This window comes from Osmerus eperlanus, chromosome 27 (genome assembly GCF_963692335.1).
Source record: "Osmerus eperlanus chromosome 27, fOsmEpe2.1, whole genome shotgun sequence".
NCBI lineage: Eukaryota > Metazoa > Chordata > Actinopteri > Osmeriformes > Osmeridae > Osmerus > Osmerus eperlanus.
In genome coordinates, this window is record NC_085044.1 from 4,610,428 (window position 1) to 4,629,196 (window position 18,769).

Genomic DNA, 18,769 nt, shown 5'->3' on the forward strand with positions numbered 1-18,769 from the left:
GGATTGGATCGGAGAAGATACTGATGGGGCACAGCTGCACGGAGTAGAAGCCGGTCAACCCCCCCCCTCCTCGTAACCTCCCCCCCCCCATCTCCACGTCCTACAACGGGACTACAACCACTCACCTCTCTCTCTTTCTGTCCCTCACGCTCTTGCTCGCTCTCTCGCCGTTTCTCTCTCCGTCTCTCCCCGAAGAATGGGGGGCTCTGTATGGGAGCTCCGAAACATGGAGTGGATCCGAGGGCTAGGGAGAGAGAGGAATCTTTTTCACTTCTGGCGCAGGATGAGCTGTGTGGGGTGAGTGTCTGCCTTTCTCTCGATCCGTCTTTCTTCCTCTCTCTCTCTCTCTCTCTCTCATCTCTCTCTCTCTCTCTCTCTCTCTCTCTCTCTCTCTCGTCTCTCTCTCTCATCTCTCTCTCTCTCTCTCTCTTCTCTGTCCTTTTCTTTCTCGCCCTCTCACTCTGTTTTTGACACTTAAAAAACAAAACAAAAAGTTAGACCCATGCAGCATAGGCTAATGTTCTCGGGTTAATGTAACGTGAGCATCCAAAAAAATTCCTTTTGGAGTTGAATCGCTGTCTTTTTCACTGGATAAAAAAAAAAAAAAGTCTTTCTTTTCATGGTATATTTGTGAAATAATCTTCTCCACGTGCTTTTGGAAGAAGTTGATCGTTTTCCCCTTCCGTCCTTCCCAGGCAGTGAACTGTCGATGCTTTGTCGTAGCCGTGGCGATTGAGTTGCAGTGTTACAGTGGAAAAAGAGGGCTTTGTGCTTCTTTTTTTGAGTTTGCACTTTGCTTGAGGGGGCAAGGTGGGAGGGGGGGGGTGAGAAGCTTGGAGGGAGTGGTGGCTTTTGTGTCAGAACTACCCCCGAATTCACAACCCAGGCAGGTCATGAACAATGCTATGAACTCAAGTCTAACAAGCGCCTGGTCTCCAGCCTAGGGAACTGTTGTCTAGCAGTTGGAGAACATGTGCCTGCCTTCAACTTGGAAATGACCGTGTGCCTAAATGGACTTTTTTACGACGGCTCATTATGGTGGCTGATTATTGAGCTAATTGACATGGTGCAGTTGCTCTGGGTGGTTTCCCTGTTTGTGCACACACAGGAGCACAAGTCCCTCTGTTAGCCTATTTAGCCGTGCCCCACGAATCCTTATTCTGTGAACAAGTTGCTGAAAGGCTGTTTGTTTTGCAGTTGCTTTGCAGTTGCTTCATCTATGGAATGTCCCTTAACTGATCACAAGACATTTTGCTTGATGTGCAACTGCTCAGAGGAACTGCTGTAAAATTGTAGTTTATTGAGAGAGAAATCTGGTTAAAAACTGCTGGTGAAAAATGGCAGTGTTTGATTATTCGCTTATTTCTTTGCGTAGTTTCAAGAGGTTTATTTGTGTCTTAAAAAAGTATCTCTTGATTTCTGTTCAGTTTTCTTTACAAATGAGAACATAACCTTTTGTAAACTCCAGTAGAAAAAAATGCTCAGATTGAAATGTGAATAACTGGAATCAAATACTCTTATTTGGTTGTGATTACTTTCAATTTACACTGTAGGTCCTAGGCCTTTGCCCGTGTAGGTCCTCGGGGAACTGTGATCCTCGGGAACTGTGATAAGTTAGTGTAACAGCCTAGCCCACTGTGAGAGACTGGACTCCTTGCAGCCTCCCGGGAACTGCATAAAGTTTCTAACTTTGATGTTTGTCGTCTCACTTTAATGGTTTGTGGGTTGTTTCTGTTTCAACTTCCCTTTTTTTTTTTTTTTTTTTTTTTTCATCTCACTCACTTTCCTCTGAAGAGAGTTCTCCGAGTTTAGTTTATCTTCATCAGATGTCTCCCTGACACAGGAATGAAGTGTTTTGACAGGCGTTAATGGACTGCTATTTCTCCCGTGGAAGTTGGCATTTCAGAACATGGCCTTGGGCATGAAAAAAATAAATAAAATGGACTAGCGCAGAGTTGCGCTATAACCATTATTTTGGGTCAGTGCGGCGTTCTAAATGTGTGCGTTCTTTCAGGGGCACTACTCGAAGTGTGAGAGGAAAGCGATCAGGATCTCAACTGTCTCCACTGCACTTTTTATAAATACACGCAAATGTCCTCCAGCCAATCTAGTTCTCTATTTTCGTCATGTAGGTCACTATCTCCTGAAGAAGCAGAATTGCACACCTTCCTAACGAGCGCTGATGAAGTCATTGTAGCAAAGTTTTATTTTTGGCCAAACTGGCTGCTGTTCCACATTAGAGGGGCCTCGGATTCTACGTCTCATTCTCCCCGAGAATTTGTCTTTCAAATGTGCTTTTTTTTCGGGGTCTAGCAACACATCTTTAGCGCTCACATTATTAATAAGCAACCACTAATGTTCTTGCGTGAAAGCGACATTAAACTCACGTTCTGTATTTTGTGGGGAACCCAATCTCCACGTCAAAAGGAATATGAACACGGTTTCTCTGCGGCAAGGATAACGATAGCAAAATAATATTGTTCCATTTTTTTGGGGGCGTCTTGCATCCCTGTTGCTCAGCATATGACAAATCTATCTCGGGAGTTGCTCCATGAAAAAAACATGGCTAACCTGTGTGAAAAGATACATTCGAGAAATCTTCCCTGGCGTTGTAGTCATAAGTGTAGATGCAGTATAGCTTCTACTTTTGTCTGTACCAGGTGTGGCTTAGTTTTTTTTGTTGCTTTTCTGCCCGGGCTATGTACTGTTAGCAGCTGTCTGTACGGCAGTCAGAAGCCTGTCACAGGTTGTGGAGAGACTGTAAACGAGCCTGTTTGCTGGGAATAGAAGGAAAAGCTCAATTAGACCCAGTGTTTTATTAGCTGCTAGCCCGCCGGTGCTACGTGACTGACAGGGCTGCCTAGTCAGGATGGCAACACCAGCTAGAGACCCAACGGGAAGTCAGACCGGGACCCAGAAGGTAGAGCGACGAAGCCTCGTGGAAGAGTGACACATCTTGTAGAAGAACACATCTTCGTAACGTTTTGACGTCGTGGAGGGGGCTGGTTCAGTGTCGTGTTCGCGGCAGACAGGGCTAATGCTGAGGTACGACTACGGCAGATGGAGACGGCCGTTTTCGTTTCAGTTTGGTTCGAAACTCGCAAAACAATACAGCCGCTCTCTACTTAACATATCTTGACGAAATGAATAGGGGTACTGCTGTAGAGAGAAGTCCCCCACACACACACACAAGGAGACAAACTCTTACACATTGTGGTATTGAATGTGCACCATGTAGCAATCTCCTAGAAATGGCCCCATTGGGGTTTGTTGTAAAGAGGATGATGTCATGTCTGTGATAGAGACTGTGTGTCGCTTCACCAGCGATCCATTTCTTATCCAGCTCCCCCGTCGGACACAAAAAGTAGAGAAAGAGTGGGGCAAAAGGGGAGGATTGTGGGAGGGGGCACATTCCTCCTCAATACCCCCACACCCCATTCCCGCCCAATTCTTAGACAAATGTAACCCACTCACCCACTTGTTCGTTCTTTTTTTTTGCTGCCAGCTTTTACACAGGCAAGAGGATCTCTTTCCCTGAGATAATTAAGTCTGGATTCATAAAGGAGATTGGGGCCAAAGACACTTGCCCAACCTGGACCATTTAAACACCTTATTTATGATGAAATGCTGAAGTTTTTCTGTGGCTGGTTAGATCCAATTTACATATTCCATTTGGCAGATAAAAGTGTCCATTTTGCGCATTTTTTCCCCCCTCCGCTTTCAGAGCGGTTTGTTTTGGACAGTTGCCCGTTCTCCGAGGGGTCAAAGGATCACAGGCAATTTGTCTGCTCGCCTTTTGAGCTGACAGGGGCCCGTCCGCCTTGTTTGCGAGCCGAGGGAGCTCGTCTGGTTTGTGCAGCGGGGTTGTGTACGTGTGTGTCGACCCGACTGTCGAGAGCCACATGACGTTGGCTCTGCACCACCCGCGCCGGCTGGGGTCCTTTTAACCACCTCGGTGCCGGCCTTTTGATTGCCAGACGGCTGTGTGGGTGTCGAGGACAGGGGGGGGGGGGGGGGGGGGGGGAGGGGAGGGGAGGGGAGAGAAGGAGGGGGAGAGAGAGAGAGAGAGAGTAGAGCGACAAAATTATCATACATTAACACTTCCATCTTGGGAGAGTGTGGTGGGAGACCTGCGACGGGTGGAGTGTAAAGGGTGTTTGTGTGACGAGGAGGGGGGGGGGGTTCTGTGTGTGTGTGGGGGGGGGGGGGGGAGGATAATGGAGGCACAATGAGCCACAGCAAACATCGGGAGTGAGACAAAAGGCAGCTTCCACGCAGGTCACAGTGGGGCTAACTCTTCCCATTGTCTGAGGGAAGTGATCTTAATTGAGGGAATTTATTTTTTATTTTTAAGCCCTACCAGCAAAACGATAGGCTCTGCTGAGGGGCTGATGTGCAGGGTCGCTGCCAGGCTGATATGTGTGTCTGCTTTGGAGAGAGAGGGGTTAGACAGGCGCAGCGGCTTCTCTACGTGGGCTGCGTTCAGCACCGAGCATGGAACACTGAGGTATTATTATCACAGCCGGCATATCAGGGGAAACAGGGGATGAGCCACTACCCTCTATCAACCACTGCACTGTAGGGGAAGGACTGTACGTGGAAAAAGCTCAGACAGACATGGTAACATCCGATAACAGTCGCCCACATGTTTTATCGCACGATTAGGCCCCGGTTTATGGGCCTTAAGGCGTTTTTGAGGGTTAGGATGAGTTTGTATACTGTACGTACGAGTGGGTGAAATATGTATGTGCTACAGATGAAAATATGTTTTTGTGATGTACATTTGAATAAACCTAAACCTAACCTTTTGATTATCCCCAATGATATTACCACCAATGTCTGTCACGACAATCATGTTCATCGTAAAAAAAAAAAAAAAAAGTTTAGCTGCCATCACTGTTCATTAAGAATTGCTTGTCAAACTGCTCCAGAATTTATTACACAAAAACAAGCACTTAATTGCGGGGTAATTATGTTCTATAAACGCTAAATGGCATCAATGTTTGTACTACAGTTTTTACTCTTGTGATTGAATATATTATTTTACAGCCTCTACCCAAGCTCAGTTCTGTCTATACAGAAATCCTTTTTAGCAGTCTGATATTAGGAATTATCCAAAATGTTCAAGCAAATCCAGTCTAGTTTGTGTGTGTATGTATTGTGTTAGTCTGTGTGAAATGCTATGCATGTTTGTGAGACTGAAGGGCTGTTATGGGACAGGTTTAGAGGCTTTTAACGGAGGTCTGGGAAGTGGAAACCTTATACGTCTTGGCTGCTGCTCTTGTGTACATGAACCCCACAGCTGCCGGGGACAGAGAGAGAGAGAGAGGAGAGAGAAAGGAAGGGATAGGGGACAGACAGACACAGAGAGAGAGAGAGAAGGGACAGTGGAAGAGGGAGAAGGAGAGAGGGAGAGAGCGTGGTGTGCGCAGTAATTAGTTGTCTGGTTTTCTATTGACCAGTCTGGTTCGGGGACCTTGGGGACTGTTAAATTTGCTATTGAAAGTGAAAGGATTATGCACCCAAAAGAAATTAAACAGGGGCAATGAATAGATGGTGGCCCAAATGGACAACTGCTGTTTTATCTCTCCCTCTCTCCCACCATTCTTTATGTCCAAGTCAGGTGGATTTGATTTTCCTGCCAGAAGAAAGGATTTATTTGTATTTTTTATGATGGAACGGAGAACATGAAATAGTTTCTGATATGTTTATGCAGTGATAATAACCCCCCGTGTTAAGGAGAGCTCTTAAAACAGTCCTGGGGTCCATCGTGCTCTTGAGCCTTCGCAGCAGAGTGTTTGTCAGGAGGGGGCCCAAATCCCACATCATTTCCCCCCCGGCGTTCGCCCGCGCAAGGGTGCGCCGCCCAGAGAGTGTAATGAAATCCGTTTGAATGGAGGAGTGGCGGCAGCGGCGCAAGGGGGAATCCACGTCGCCTTCTCAGTCCCCAGATATAGGGGGGGGGGGATTTGTGTCTCTGTTTACCCCTGCTGTGATTGGTCTCACTTACAGTGCGCCCAGCCAGGAGGGGAACATCTGCCTCCATAGATACGGAGACACACTGCGTTTCGCTCCACGGTGCCTCGCTTGGTCGGACGGCAATGAGGGGGTGACGCGTCCAGGTTCTGTGTCACCAGACAGATGGATATTGAGGGGGAGGGGGGTGGGGGGGGGGGTCTAGGGAGGGTCAGGGGGGCGGCTTAAGGGGCGGTCAGAATCCTCAGACCAAGCAGTAACCCAATCCCCTTGTAATGACTGCCAAGGTCTGCCAGAGGGGGAGAGAGGTGGTGGGGGGCGGAGGGAGGGAGGGAGGGGGGGGGGGGGAGGGAGGAGGGGGCGCGTACAGTATGACGGATCTCTTGCCTCAGTGAGTTAACATTAGCCTTCATCTGCGTGCAAGCGCTTGAACCTGTTGAACCGCAGGCCTTGAACGTATCTTGGGAATGACAGAGGCATGATGTCATTCCCTCTCTGTCTCTCTCTCTCTCTCTCTGTCTCTCTCTCTCTGTCTCTCTCTCTGTCTGTCTCTCTCTCTCTCTCTCTCTCTGTCTCTCTCTCTCTCTCTCTCTCTCTCTCTCTGTCTCTCTCTGTCTCTCTCTCTCTCTCTCTCTCTCTCTCTCGGTGTGTGTTTGTCTAGCTGGCAGAGTGAGGCCTGCAGCCTGAGAGGGCTGTGGTTGAGATCCAGGCAGCAGGGACGCACCCCGGCACAAAAGGGAGAACTATCCAAACACAGATAAAAATGAGTCTCTTTGCTTTCTCTTTCCTCACACTCGCCACAAAAAACCTCCACAACCTCCCTTTTTTTTTTTTTTTTCTTCTTTTCTCACGACTTCAAAAGGCTTTTTGCTTTTCGGCGGCGGGGGGGGTGTGGATTCTGTTTTCCCTTTGATTGGGTTTTGACATGATTTAAACTCTGCCTTTTGTGTGAACCGGGGATTTTTTTGGATCAGACTTGGCTCTCGTGTGTCCTCGCTTTTTGATCCACACAAGACCGAGCACCCTTGCCGATAAGACGTCCAATCTGGCTCAGATCGCCTCCGATCATGACAGTTTCAAAACAGCAGACTCTGTTCCAGGTGGCCGGTATGGAAACATTGGACCTCCTCCTCGCAAACCACCAACGTTTTGGACCAGCAGAATAACATGTATACATCCGACTGTTGTTCATGACTTTTTTTTCTCTAAGACACAGCACACAATCACAGCTATTTCCTTTTTCAAGAACCTTCTGTTGAATCGGCTAGTACCCCAGATTGTGTTTGCGTCAAGGGGTGGCTTTATGGCATGAAACCATGACCAGTTTCACCTGTGTCTTGGGAGACAGGAACTGGCTACTGGCTCTGTGTTGCAGCGATGCCAAGCGACAAATATTTGAGGCCAGCCTTATCTGCATGTGGGGGACCGGTGCCTATGCAGAATGAAGCCCCCTTTACTGAGAGGCCTAGGAAACCCCAAAATAATTACGCCCCCCCCCCCCCCCCCCCCCACACACACAAAAATAAGAGAGAGCAATGTCACATGTCCAGGTTCTGAGAGAGGCAGCGCGCTCGCCGTTTCACGCGAACGCAATTAGCGAGCGTGCGGTTTGTTTAGAACCAAATCACTCAGCGATGTTATCGCCGAGTCCAGTGCTATTTGTGTATTTGCTTTTTTCTTCTCCCTGCCGCTGTTTGTTTATGATTACCATGCACAGGCCCAGCGCTGTGCTTACCTGACCCTCCATCACAAAAGCACAGAGTCATCGTTTTCGGCAAATCACTGACGCTGATGACTCAAACAAATTTCCGTGAACGGCCGGGTTCCGAATCAACACAGCGCCGATGGAGGACTTTGCTGTTTCGCGAGAAGTTTTCTCCAGAACAATTTCCAATGATTAGAACATTTCGTGGTACCTGGGGTTTGTGTGCGTGTCAAGTCACGTCCGTTCATTTATAAAGCCCATTTCAAAACAGCCAACGCCGACCAAAGTGCTGTACAAAGTTATCAAATAAGGCAAGCAACAATAAATAGAAACAACAGACAAACAAAACAATTAAGCACGAGTGACCCTAAACTGACTCGCGCATGTGTGTGTGTGTGGGGCTCTGGATGCAGGGCGCTCTGATTCTGTGGCTGAGGTAGATGCTTGGCTCCGAGGGCTTTAGGCGTGACGAATCGCGTCGACTCGCCTGTCCTCCGCACACGCAAGAGATGTGGGGGGCGGCCGCAGCTCCACCCCGTCTGTCCCTCTCTCTGTCCCTCTCTCTGTCCCTCTCTCTGTCCCTCTCTCTGTCCCTCTCTCTGTCCGTCTCGCCGTCCCTCGGGCCATGTGTTTTCCTAAACCACCTCCATATGATTGTGTGTGTGTGTCTGAGAGAGAGAGCGTGTGTCCGGGTGCGAGCGTCACCAGGCTCCCCTCGTCTCCCAGTCCTCTAACCCCTAATCTCCATATTGTCTGGAGTGTCTCCTAGTCCTCCCCCCCCCCCCCCCCCCAGAGCAGGAGATGGGTCGGGGACCACCTTCTTTTTTTTTTCAAGGGTCCGACGGAGGGCCCCGCTGGGGTACGTCCCAGGCCGACCCGCGGAGCAGGAACAATGGGAGTGTTGGGCTGTGTGTGCGTGTGTGTGAGGCACACGCATGCCCGTGCGAAAGGGGCGAGGCGGAGGGCTGGCGTTCGGCCTGCGAGGCAGAGAGAGGAGAGAGGACGCAGAGGACACGGGGTATGCCGAACGAAGCTCTACGCTTCCCTTCTCACTGTCTAACTGACGGCTCGTTTTTTTTTGGGGGGGGGGATTTGTTTTGTGCGTGCGCACACGCGCGGGCTTTCGGGTTTGTACGGGCGTGTGTCGCGAATGTCGCCGCTGAGCCGCTGGTACTGTTTGCTCGGCTCGCTCTCTTTGCTCGGCTGAGCTTTGTTACTTAGGTGCTGGGATATAGGCTGCGTGGAATTTTTATTACGTGTATTTGCGTGTGTGCGGGTGTGGGTTTCTGTCTGTGTGTGTGTGTGCGGGTGTGGGTTTGTGTCTGTGTGTGTGTGCGGGTGTGGGTTTGTGTCTGTGTCTGTGTGTCATAGAGCCCATTTGTCTGTGTGTATGCATGAGCGTTTTGATTTACAAGCTGCTGTGCTGACAATGGAGTTGACCTTTTGTGTGTGTGTGTGTGTGCAAGCTCTCGTGTGTGTGTATGTGTGTGTGTGTGCAAGCTCTCATGTGTGTTTGTGTGTATGTGTGTGCGCGCAAGCTCTCATGTGTGTTTGTGTGTGTGTGCAGGACGGCATTGTATGTTTACTAATACCGTATATGCATGCATGAGGGTGCTCTTATTTTGGTGTTTGTTTACTGTTTAAGACAGGCGTACGGGCTGGCATGTCAGGCAAAGTGTGTGTGTGTGTGTGTGTGTGTGTATATGTACTGTGTGTGTGTGTGTGTGTGTGTGTGTGTGTGTGTGTGTGCGTGCGTGCGTGTATATGTACTGTGTGTGTGTGTGTGTGTGTGGGGTAGTACCCAGGAGAGCAAATGTGTGTTTTCTCTCCCTGCGACGGCTCCCTAGTGCAAGGGTCCCGCAGTTTTTCTAAAGCATTCATATGGAAATCGAGGGCAGCGGAGGGGCAGATTCTCACATCAACTTGATCTGGTCATGAATGGCGACCAGTGTTTGAGCTAACCCAGAGCTGGCTTTAAGACACTGGTCGCCTTTGGCCCCCCTGACCAGGGGAGAGCTGAAAGGCAAGCACATTCCAGCAGCACTACACACACACACACACACACACACGCAAACCAGCGCACACACACTTGTCCCGGTACCTTGGAAACGCACACACACTCCAGTGTGCTCAAACACACTTTATTAGGAAACTCGAGGTACCGCACACATTTCTGGAACCATCGAATACTGTCCCTTCTGTTTTTGTCTTTCGCTCTCGCACCCTCTCTCGCACACTCTATCGCACAGTCATGTTAGGACTCAGGCGAGTCGAGGGAGACTGCGTCTCTCCTCCTCCTCCTCCCTGTTTTCGATCCTCTCCATTATACCTTTTCTTTCTCTTCCCCCTGTTGCCCACCCCAAATGTCACGATGACTGTGACCCTGAGCCTCCTTGACTAAGTGGATGCATTTCTCGACTCAGCCGTCACTGTTTGGATTTGCATTCTGGTTTTCTCACAAGCCACGTTTCCACTGAGAGCTTCCTAAGCAATAATTACCCTCAGGTTTGACATACTAGGCTACTAGCCATTTATGGATAGTTGTGTTTTTTTTATGGTTGCTCTTGCCTAAAATGTGTACTGCGTAGGGTATAATGTTATAGTATACTGTGTTTATATTGTAATATTCAGTAAATAAGCTTTCTGTATTTGGTTAAATTATTTAATTCTCTCCAAGGAATGGTTTAAAAGTACATGATATTTAAAGTACATGATATTTCTATTTTATTAATAGGAAAGTAAGAAGACAACAATTCACACACGATTTAAATGAATTGTAATTTATTAAGGGATATGAAAATGTAAGTATAAAACACCACAATTACAAAAATGTAATTCTTTAGTGCTGTAGTGCAATTAAATAGTTCTAAAACTAAAGAAACAGCCATGCTGATTTTCAGTAAATTCGTAGAATGTTCCAGAACCTGAAATGTGTAGAGTGCTTCGGTATGTGTCCTTAACACTGAGGACCCCCCAGACTGAAGCTGGATCTAGCAGCAGGGGGTTCCATCAAATAAGATTGGTCTCGGGGTTTGTCCTACAGGATTAACTATACCACCCAATCGGCTAGTGAATTAGCTTTTTGTTGCTACTTTTATTAAAGTATCATGCAGACTTGGTTTGCTTCCTTTTTTTAAAATCTCTTTCATCTTTTTGTGTCACATTTTTGATCTGTTTATATATTAAATTACTTCTCTTTTTTTGAACAGAGCTATGCTTTTTTAGCTAAACACTTTCATGTCATTGTTTGCAAAAATATTGCATTTAGCATGGTAAATATTTTTCAGGGGAGAAGATATTAAATCCACCATTCATTGAATTTCGTTTTTTTTACCTTCATTAAGTGGAACATTTTATTAGTTTTAATACTTTCTATTTAAACATATCTAAAGCAATTACACAGAGAGGTCTCGACAATTTAATTCAGTATTTTATACAAATGTTTACAGAAATTGACAAATTATGTACAGATTGGATAAACTAAATGTGGCTAGACAAAAAATGGTAGACAATATTATTTTTCACATTTTGCCATCTTCAAATGCAGCAAGCTTTCCCAAAACAATTTTCAAATTGTATCACCCATTTTTGAGTGGTGAGTTCAAACGAACATTTAACGTTAACAAAAGTATTACAAATTTGGTTAATTTGCTGGTAATTCACCACACTGTTGAGCGATCATTTGATATAGCATTTTCTTATTTTCACTCTTTTTATTTATTTATTTATCATATAATGTGTGACATCACCTTGTGACAAGTTCAAGACTGTGTCCCAGCCCATTAAGGGGGACGCCACCAGGGTAGGCGTCATTAAAAGAGCAGCTCTCTCCAGGAGGGACTCTGTGTGTCCTGTTGTTTTGTTTGTCCATTAGCCATCATTTAAAATACAATGAATAGGAGAGGCAGACGGTGAGCTTGTTAACACACAGGCATCCGTGAGTCAGGAGTGTGTCTTTGTGAAGGGGGGGGGACTCCTTCAGCATTATGATGATCGTCTCTCTCTCTCTCCCTGGCGATACCCTCCACTCCACCACCACAAGTGTCCGACCAGTGAATAGGCAGGATTTGTTGCTTTACACCTAATTAAAAGGCCCCTTTGAGTGGTGTGCATGCGGAGGGGTTCTTTTTGTTCCAAATCACAGCCAAAGCACCTTCTTAAGCTAATGTTAGTGTTTGGTGACAGAGCCAGGCTGTGTGTTAGGACTCTCACCTTGTGTTGATGCAGACGAGCTGGCCTTTGAACACGTGGACTATAAAGGGTTAGGGATTGTAGCAGGGACTGTTTTCATCTAGTGTCTATTTTGAACCTTAAATGACCTCGATTTTATAAAATGGCCTAGCTGCTGACTAATGCCTGTATAATTATAAACGGCTCGCACTACCACAACACAGCTTTATTAACTCAAATAACTCTCAAATAACAATGTTATCAAACAAGCACAACCAGTGAATTACCTTTTTTTCAACAAAAGAAAAGAACAATTTCTGCTTGAATGTTTCTTGGTATCCAAAAATAACCACATTAGCTGTAAAAAAAGAAAAAAAAAAAAAGAAAGAAAGAAAAGAATATTTGTGTTGAGGCAGAGCCATTGCAGATGGATTGTGTTGTCTGACGCATGAAGAGCCTTTCTGCAGAAGCTGCCGAGATTAGGATGTTCTCTGTGGTCTGTGCTGGCACCTGTGGGCTTGATCTGAATGAGGGGGCCACTAGCCTCGGTGGGTGTCGGAGAGAGGGGGCAAAGGGGTTGACAGCAGTAGCAGCGTGTGTGTGTGTGGAGTGTGTGTGTGTATTAAAGGGGTAATATTAGGCAGGCAGATTGTGTGTCCCCTCCCCAGCCAAACCACATGGATCAGTTATACAGCCATGTCACATGTGACCCCCCCCCCTCCCCTCCCCCCAGGAGTCACGTTGGAAGCTGCCTGTCCAATCGGCAGCCAGAAAGCTCCACAAGAATAGAGAAAGCGTAGGGAGGAAGCTGTCCGCCTGAATGCCGCCATCATAACTTCTCTGTCATCTCCCCGCATTCTCTGTGGGTTGATGGGGGTGTCTTACTGCCAGGGTCCTGGGGCGAACCCCTCCTCTGGGGAGCCATCTGGCTCCAGGGAGTCAGATGGCTGAGCGGTTAGGGAGTCGGGCTATTAAACAGTAGGTTGTTGGTTCGATTCCCGGCCGTGCCAATGACGTTGTGTCCTTGGGCAAGAAACTTCACCCTACTTGCCTCGGGGGAATGTCCTTGTACTTACTGTAAGTCGCTCTGGATAAGACCGTCTGCTAAATGACTAAATGTAAATGAAGAGATGCTGTTGTATCTGCCGCAGGAGCCTGCTAATACCCAGGCAGTCTCCAGGCAGGACTGTGGCGATGATGGGACGGCTTGTTTGCTTTCAGGTCACGGGGGCCGGCCCACGAAGATGCGGCCTGTGATGAGGAGAGGGGTGGGTGGATGGGTGGATGGGTGGGAGGGAGGTAGATGAAAGAGGCCCAGACAGTGACTTGTGTGAGGAAATCCAAATCCGTCTCCTGTTACCTTTTTAATCGATTTTTGTTCTGCTGTCATTCAATTAAGACCCAAATGTGATGGATGGCCCAGAGTATGGGCAGTATCAAGGCAGACTTGCTCGCCCAGAGCTGAACGCTCGCTTGGTTCTCTTCTGCTTTTCCTCAAGTGGTCAAGGTTAAGTTGAGTAGCTGTTGAAGTGAATTGATTCCATTAAAATGGCATATGCGATTCCTCACTGCACTTGTTTGTAATTCTCTGGAAATCAAAGTGAATGTAGGCCATATTTTTTTGTCCAACTTTTTTTAATACTTTGTAAATGAATAGCATTTATTTTTTCAGGAGCCCTTTGTATTGAATTTTGTAGGCTATGTTCCATGATAATGACCCACCCATAAACATTTCAATAACATCCCTTTATTAACTGGTGTAAAATAGATCTCTAGACACGAGACAAAAAAGTAAGCTGTCATTTAAATGTTATTTGGTAAATACTTTGCTTAATTATTATCTCACGTGTGTCTGTGTGTGTGAGTGTCTGGGAGAGGCAGACAGATGAATATATAGAAAGGAGAAAAGGAGATTGGTCATTTTCGTGTCTGGTTTGGCCTGTCTATGTGGGACATTGCTCCATGCTCCGCTAGCCTCCTTGGGCCCTCGTTCCTACCGCTGACGCTGTGTGTGTGTGTTTTCCCATCTTCCAGCCTCAGGGCCCCATCGTAACACTCCTACCCTCCCTGTCGGGTAGCCCCAGATCTATGGTGGATCTGAGCATCATATGGATCTTTTATTTTATCTTCGTTTAGCCTTTCTGTTTACTAGTTTGAAAACGGTGCAGATATCTGGTTTGAGAGAGACCTGTGCCTTACAAATGGCAAATAAACTCAATGTGATTTCATTACATTTTCCTTCAATCACATATTTCTATTTCTATATTTCTAATTTGCCTAAATTCTCACTCCCTTGAATTAATGAATTGCGTGTGCAATTTTAAATCGGCAAGTTATTACAGGCGATATACGGATACTCTTGTTTTTTAAGATGTTTTCGTTTTATTCTCATACTTTAAAACGACAAGGACACGTGCTATCCTAACTATCTAAATATTTCAACTATTAATGCACATAAAAATGATTATTCAATATTTATTTTCTCCAGAAAACGTGTGTCAACATTTAGCTTATTAGATGGGTCCCAATATAAATCCCAGTGGTTATAAAGAAAGGTTTATATCCTGGTTCCCAGCAGGATTCATCCGATGCCTGTGGTCCCTATCTTCTATATGTGTTCCAGCCACATCTAGGTGGCACCGACCTCAGATCCCTCTGTTTGCTTGTGCCGTGTTGGGTGTGTGGTGGCTGTGGCCCAGCCACTAGCAGGCCGGGGATTATTGTGGAGGCAGCCGGGATTGTTTTGAGGATCCTGGGGCCACAATGCCTTTTGTTTTCTCACTCCACTGGTTCCTTTGGTCTCTCTTTCCTCTGTCTTTGAATTTGCTAATTTTCTGCCCTGTTTTGTCCCAACCCGCCCCCCCCCCCTCCTTCACAAACCCTTCCATAGCAACATGTTTCGTGGAGTACTGATTTTTGGACCCTACATTTTGACTTGTCTACAAGTGAACCTATACATTTATTTCGAAATGTTCGTCTATTTAACTTATTTAACAGCTTGCATATTTCATCCAACGAAAGTGAACTAGTACTTTGCTTTCAAATATGATCAATTCAGATGCAAATGTAATTCAGGTGATTCTCAAAATCAAAAGTTTACATGTCTGTAAACGATTAAACCAATAAAGTGTTGGCATTTTCTGATATTTGCTATATTTAATTTCTAAAATATTTGTAATAATTTTTTTAAAAAAAGACATAAATAATAAATGCCATTTGATTTGAATTAGACAAAAGGAGGGGTTCTTTTGTTTTAAATGGACGACAGTGCTAATTATTCAATGGTAAAATATTGACATTCACCCCCTAACCTAGGCTAGTTTTTCTACACAATATGTGATACTCAGAGCTGCTCTGTCTCTCTCTCACACACACACACACACGCAAGTCTACCCCCTGCGCCCCCCCCCTTTCTATTAAAAACCCATACTCACGGTAAACATGATCTCACAGCAGGACATGAGACTACCTGAAGACACAAACTGTAATGACAGCTATCATTTTCGCTTTATTAAAAGCTTTATTGCTTTCAGATGGCCTATTCTGACTTAAGAATAGAGAGTCCTTGAGATAAAATGTTTACATTGGTTCATTCTCAACAGCTAATGTTCATTCATTTGGAATTCAAATTGTGGACAATAGTTTTATGCAATACTATATAGTATCACATTATGTGGACTATAACAAAATTAAGACTGGGTATAAGGTTTCCTGCCGTGTTTCTTCTCTAAAATTAAAAAACCTCCTAAATAAATTAGGACAAATGATTGATTTGTTGGTTTGCGTAGTTTTAAGTGCTTTTCTTAGATTACACTATTACATTATGAAACTCTTAGTTCTATGAAACATTGATTGCATTCACAATGCAATATGGGCAGTATGAAACGATGATTCAGGGACTTGTAATCAAAGTTCAACTTTATAAATCCGTTTTTAAACTAAAATACATGATTTTCGGGGGGTTCGGAACAGTATGAAAAACACACGGAAAGGAAAACGACGGTCTTACAAGTGAGAGCGAAAAAAGAATCCCAGGTCTGGCGCACAACACAGACCTGAGGTAGAAACAAGAAAACGCTTGCTAAGCTATCCGTTTCACACATGCACGGACAGAAGGTTCGATATTCATTCGATCGATGAATGAAAAGGCACAATGGCAAAATCGGACGGGGGGCTCCTTTTCAAATCCACGTCTCCGATGTCCCCCCCAACCCCCCCCCCCCCCCTCCGCCACCCCTCCACAGTCTGCAGTCGCTGGACGGCCGGCGTGGCAGGCGGAGGAGAGAGAGAGAGAGAAAGAGAGAGGAGAGCAAGGGTTACATCAAGGCTGCTCCCTGGACCGTGCAAACAAGTCTAGACCAGTGACCTGTTCAATGGCTCCTTTTGAGGAGCGGGGCAAGTTCGGTCAGAGCGAGGAGAAAGACAGGCGTGCCCTCTTTTCACTGACGGAGCAGCTCACAGCCCACGGCTTCCAGGAGGTAAGGAGGGCCGGGGAGGGCAGGCATCTGCTTCCATGGTTACGGGCCGGGTATGGGGGACCCTGCTATTGAGGAAACTTGGTTCTCATGCTCCCTCTGAGGCAGTGTCACGCATTTTAAAATTGCGGGCGGGCCGGTGCAAAGGAGCAGATCCACAGCGAGTCGCTCTTTGAGTGGGAAATAAAATGATAGCACATGGCAGTTTGAGGTGGGGAGGAGGAAAGAGAGAGAGAGAGAGAGAGAGGGGGATGCTTTGGGGATGGGGGCGGCAGGAAGGAAAGAAGTACGTCACATGATCGCCGTGTTCAAGATTCAAAGTAAGATATTTTTTGGGGCGTGAGGTGAGACGTTATTTTTCATCTTTCTATCTTTTTTGTGTGTTTTTTTTTTTTGGGGGGGGGGGGGTCTCGGTTAAAGCAGCTTTTGTCCATGAGTTGTATTGTTCTGTGGAAGTCGCTAGCGTAGATGATTTATACTCTGAAAGAGCAAAGGTCAAGGTTTATGTGGTGAACTCTTTTGTTGGAAGGTGAGGAGGTATTCTTAATGAGAATTCGCCCCAGACATCAACATTTACGTTTGGCCAAGAGTTGTTAAATAAATAGAATGGGTGTATAATCTAAACAAATAACGCTGTGCGGATCTTTCTGTGCACATTTGTTGCCTAATCTTTTTATTTTCCTGCGTAGCTCTCCATTTTTTCATTCATCTTAAACTATTCCTATAAAATATATATTTTTGGAACACTGTCAACATTACAATGTTGTAAAGAGTACAAAAAAAGTCCCAAAGGTATAGTCGTATTTTTATAGTCTGTTACAATCAAATCATAGACAGGGTCATTTTTTGGGGGGGGTATTTGTGAAAAACCACGTTCAAATTCCCAATTCACGTTTGTTTGTTTGTTTGTTTTGCGTTTGAACCCGTTGCTGTGTGTGGCGAGCTTGTTTTGTTGTCGTTCTCTACGGAGGAGAGAAGTAGGAGGCAGGGGGAGCGTCGGAACGTTGAATTTGGCCGCAGCAGCTGATGCTCGCCCCCCTAACACACTCCAAACAGAGCGGACAGATGGCCGCCCCCGAGGAAGGGCTCGGGGCGGAGGATTTGCTCCCAGGGACCGTGGGAAAGTCTTTGGCTGACTTCACCTGCTCAGGGAGCTGCGACCGGATTAAATACCAATAAGAGAAACGAACACTAACGTTAGCGCGGCGAGAAAGGGAGTCGAGGGGGGGGGGGGTCCACGCTCTGCGCGAGCACTCCTTTTCTACGCAGTGATTTTGTGCCCGTGGAGGCTGGATTCGGAGACTCAAGATGTATTTACGGGTCAGAATCTTTTATTTCGAGATGAAACTATCTCACGTGAGACGGGGGAGAAAGAGACGAAACAAATCTGTTTTTTTTGTCGTTAGCTTGGCGTGGTGACTGCAGTGTCCTGGCCTTTTCCCCTTTTGAGCATCATCTCTGTTCTCTATTATCGTCCTCGTTTCGGAAACGGAGGCGGTTGATCTGTGGTTTGCACGGCCCGTTGACACTGTTTGACCATCTTCTTCTGGGCTTTTAATTATCTCGGGCTCTCAGAAGGACGGCCATGTGTGCTCTTTGATTTAGTGTTATTAAAAAAGACTCGAAGCTGCTTGTTAGGCTTTGAACTGATTCACACACACACACACACATCCAATTCCTAGTGATTGAAAGAAGCCACATGCATTGCATTTAATGGAACATTTAATCAGTATTTGAACAAAGCAAAGATTCACTTGTGATTGAAGATAAGTGCTGGAACATTAGGTTACGTTTGTAGGAGTGTATAATATACAAGTCTACATAAAGGCATTTAAGGGGGAGAAAATGGATGTACAGACTGTATAGAAAAGTAATAAGATCAAAACTTGTCGTAAAGAATTCTCAAATATATTTAGGTAAAAATAAATTGCAAAATAAAATATATAGTATAACGCTATGTGTTCAGAGGAAGATTCTTCTGTCTATTTTGACTGATAAAGTGTATATTTAGGCCCTGTAATGTCCTGTCATCAATCTTGAGTAGCTTTTACTGTGTGTTACCCCCAGATGTTGATGGAGCATAGAGACCCCTGCCTCATTTCTATTTTAAGTTCCTGGTCCTCACAGAAAAAAAACAGAAAAAAAACAGACCAATACTGTTGTCACTGAAAGGCATTTTGTTTGATGGTGGTTAAGGAGTGCCATTGGGTCGGAGTCAAGTGCACTTCATCTGAGTGGGGTGTGGGTGGGGGCAGGCAGATTGTGGTGATCAAAAAAAAAATGGTTATGCATACTGCAGTGCAGTAATGCCAACAGTGTTTGACTTGCAATGTGAACTTGACTTAATTTTCGGATGTCCAAGAGACCTTCTAAGAGTTCTGCTGAGAGCACCACAGACATATCTAGAAGCACAGACCCAGCCAAGGCTGCTTTTCTAATCATG

The 18,769-nt window shown here is 45.9% G+C and overlaps 1 protein-coding gene and 1 long non-coding RNA gene across 3 annotated transcripts in view; both read left to right on the forward strand.

The window, feature by feature from the left end:
- Positions 1-47, forward strand: part of LOC134013549 (ubiquitin carboxyl-terminal hydrolase 25-like) — a 12,403-nt gene extending 12,356 nt beyond the window's left edge. The window contains exon 14 of the mRNA XM_062453055.1: positions 18-47. Coding sequence (XP_062309039.1) covers positions 18-47 — 30 coding nt within the window. The remainder of the gene's footprint in view (positions 1-17) is intronic.
- Positions 48-143: 96 nt separating this feature from the next.
- The window catches only part of LOC134013803 (uncharacterized), a 43,852-nt gene continuing 25,226 nt past the window's right edge, over positions 144-18,769 (forward strand). For both annotated transcript variants that reach the window (XR_009928978.1, XR_009928979.1), the window contains exon 1: positions 144-297. This is a non-coding gene — a long non-coding RNA (uncharacterized LOC134013803). The remainder of the gene's footprint in view (positions 298-18,769) is intronic.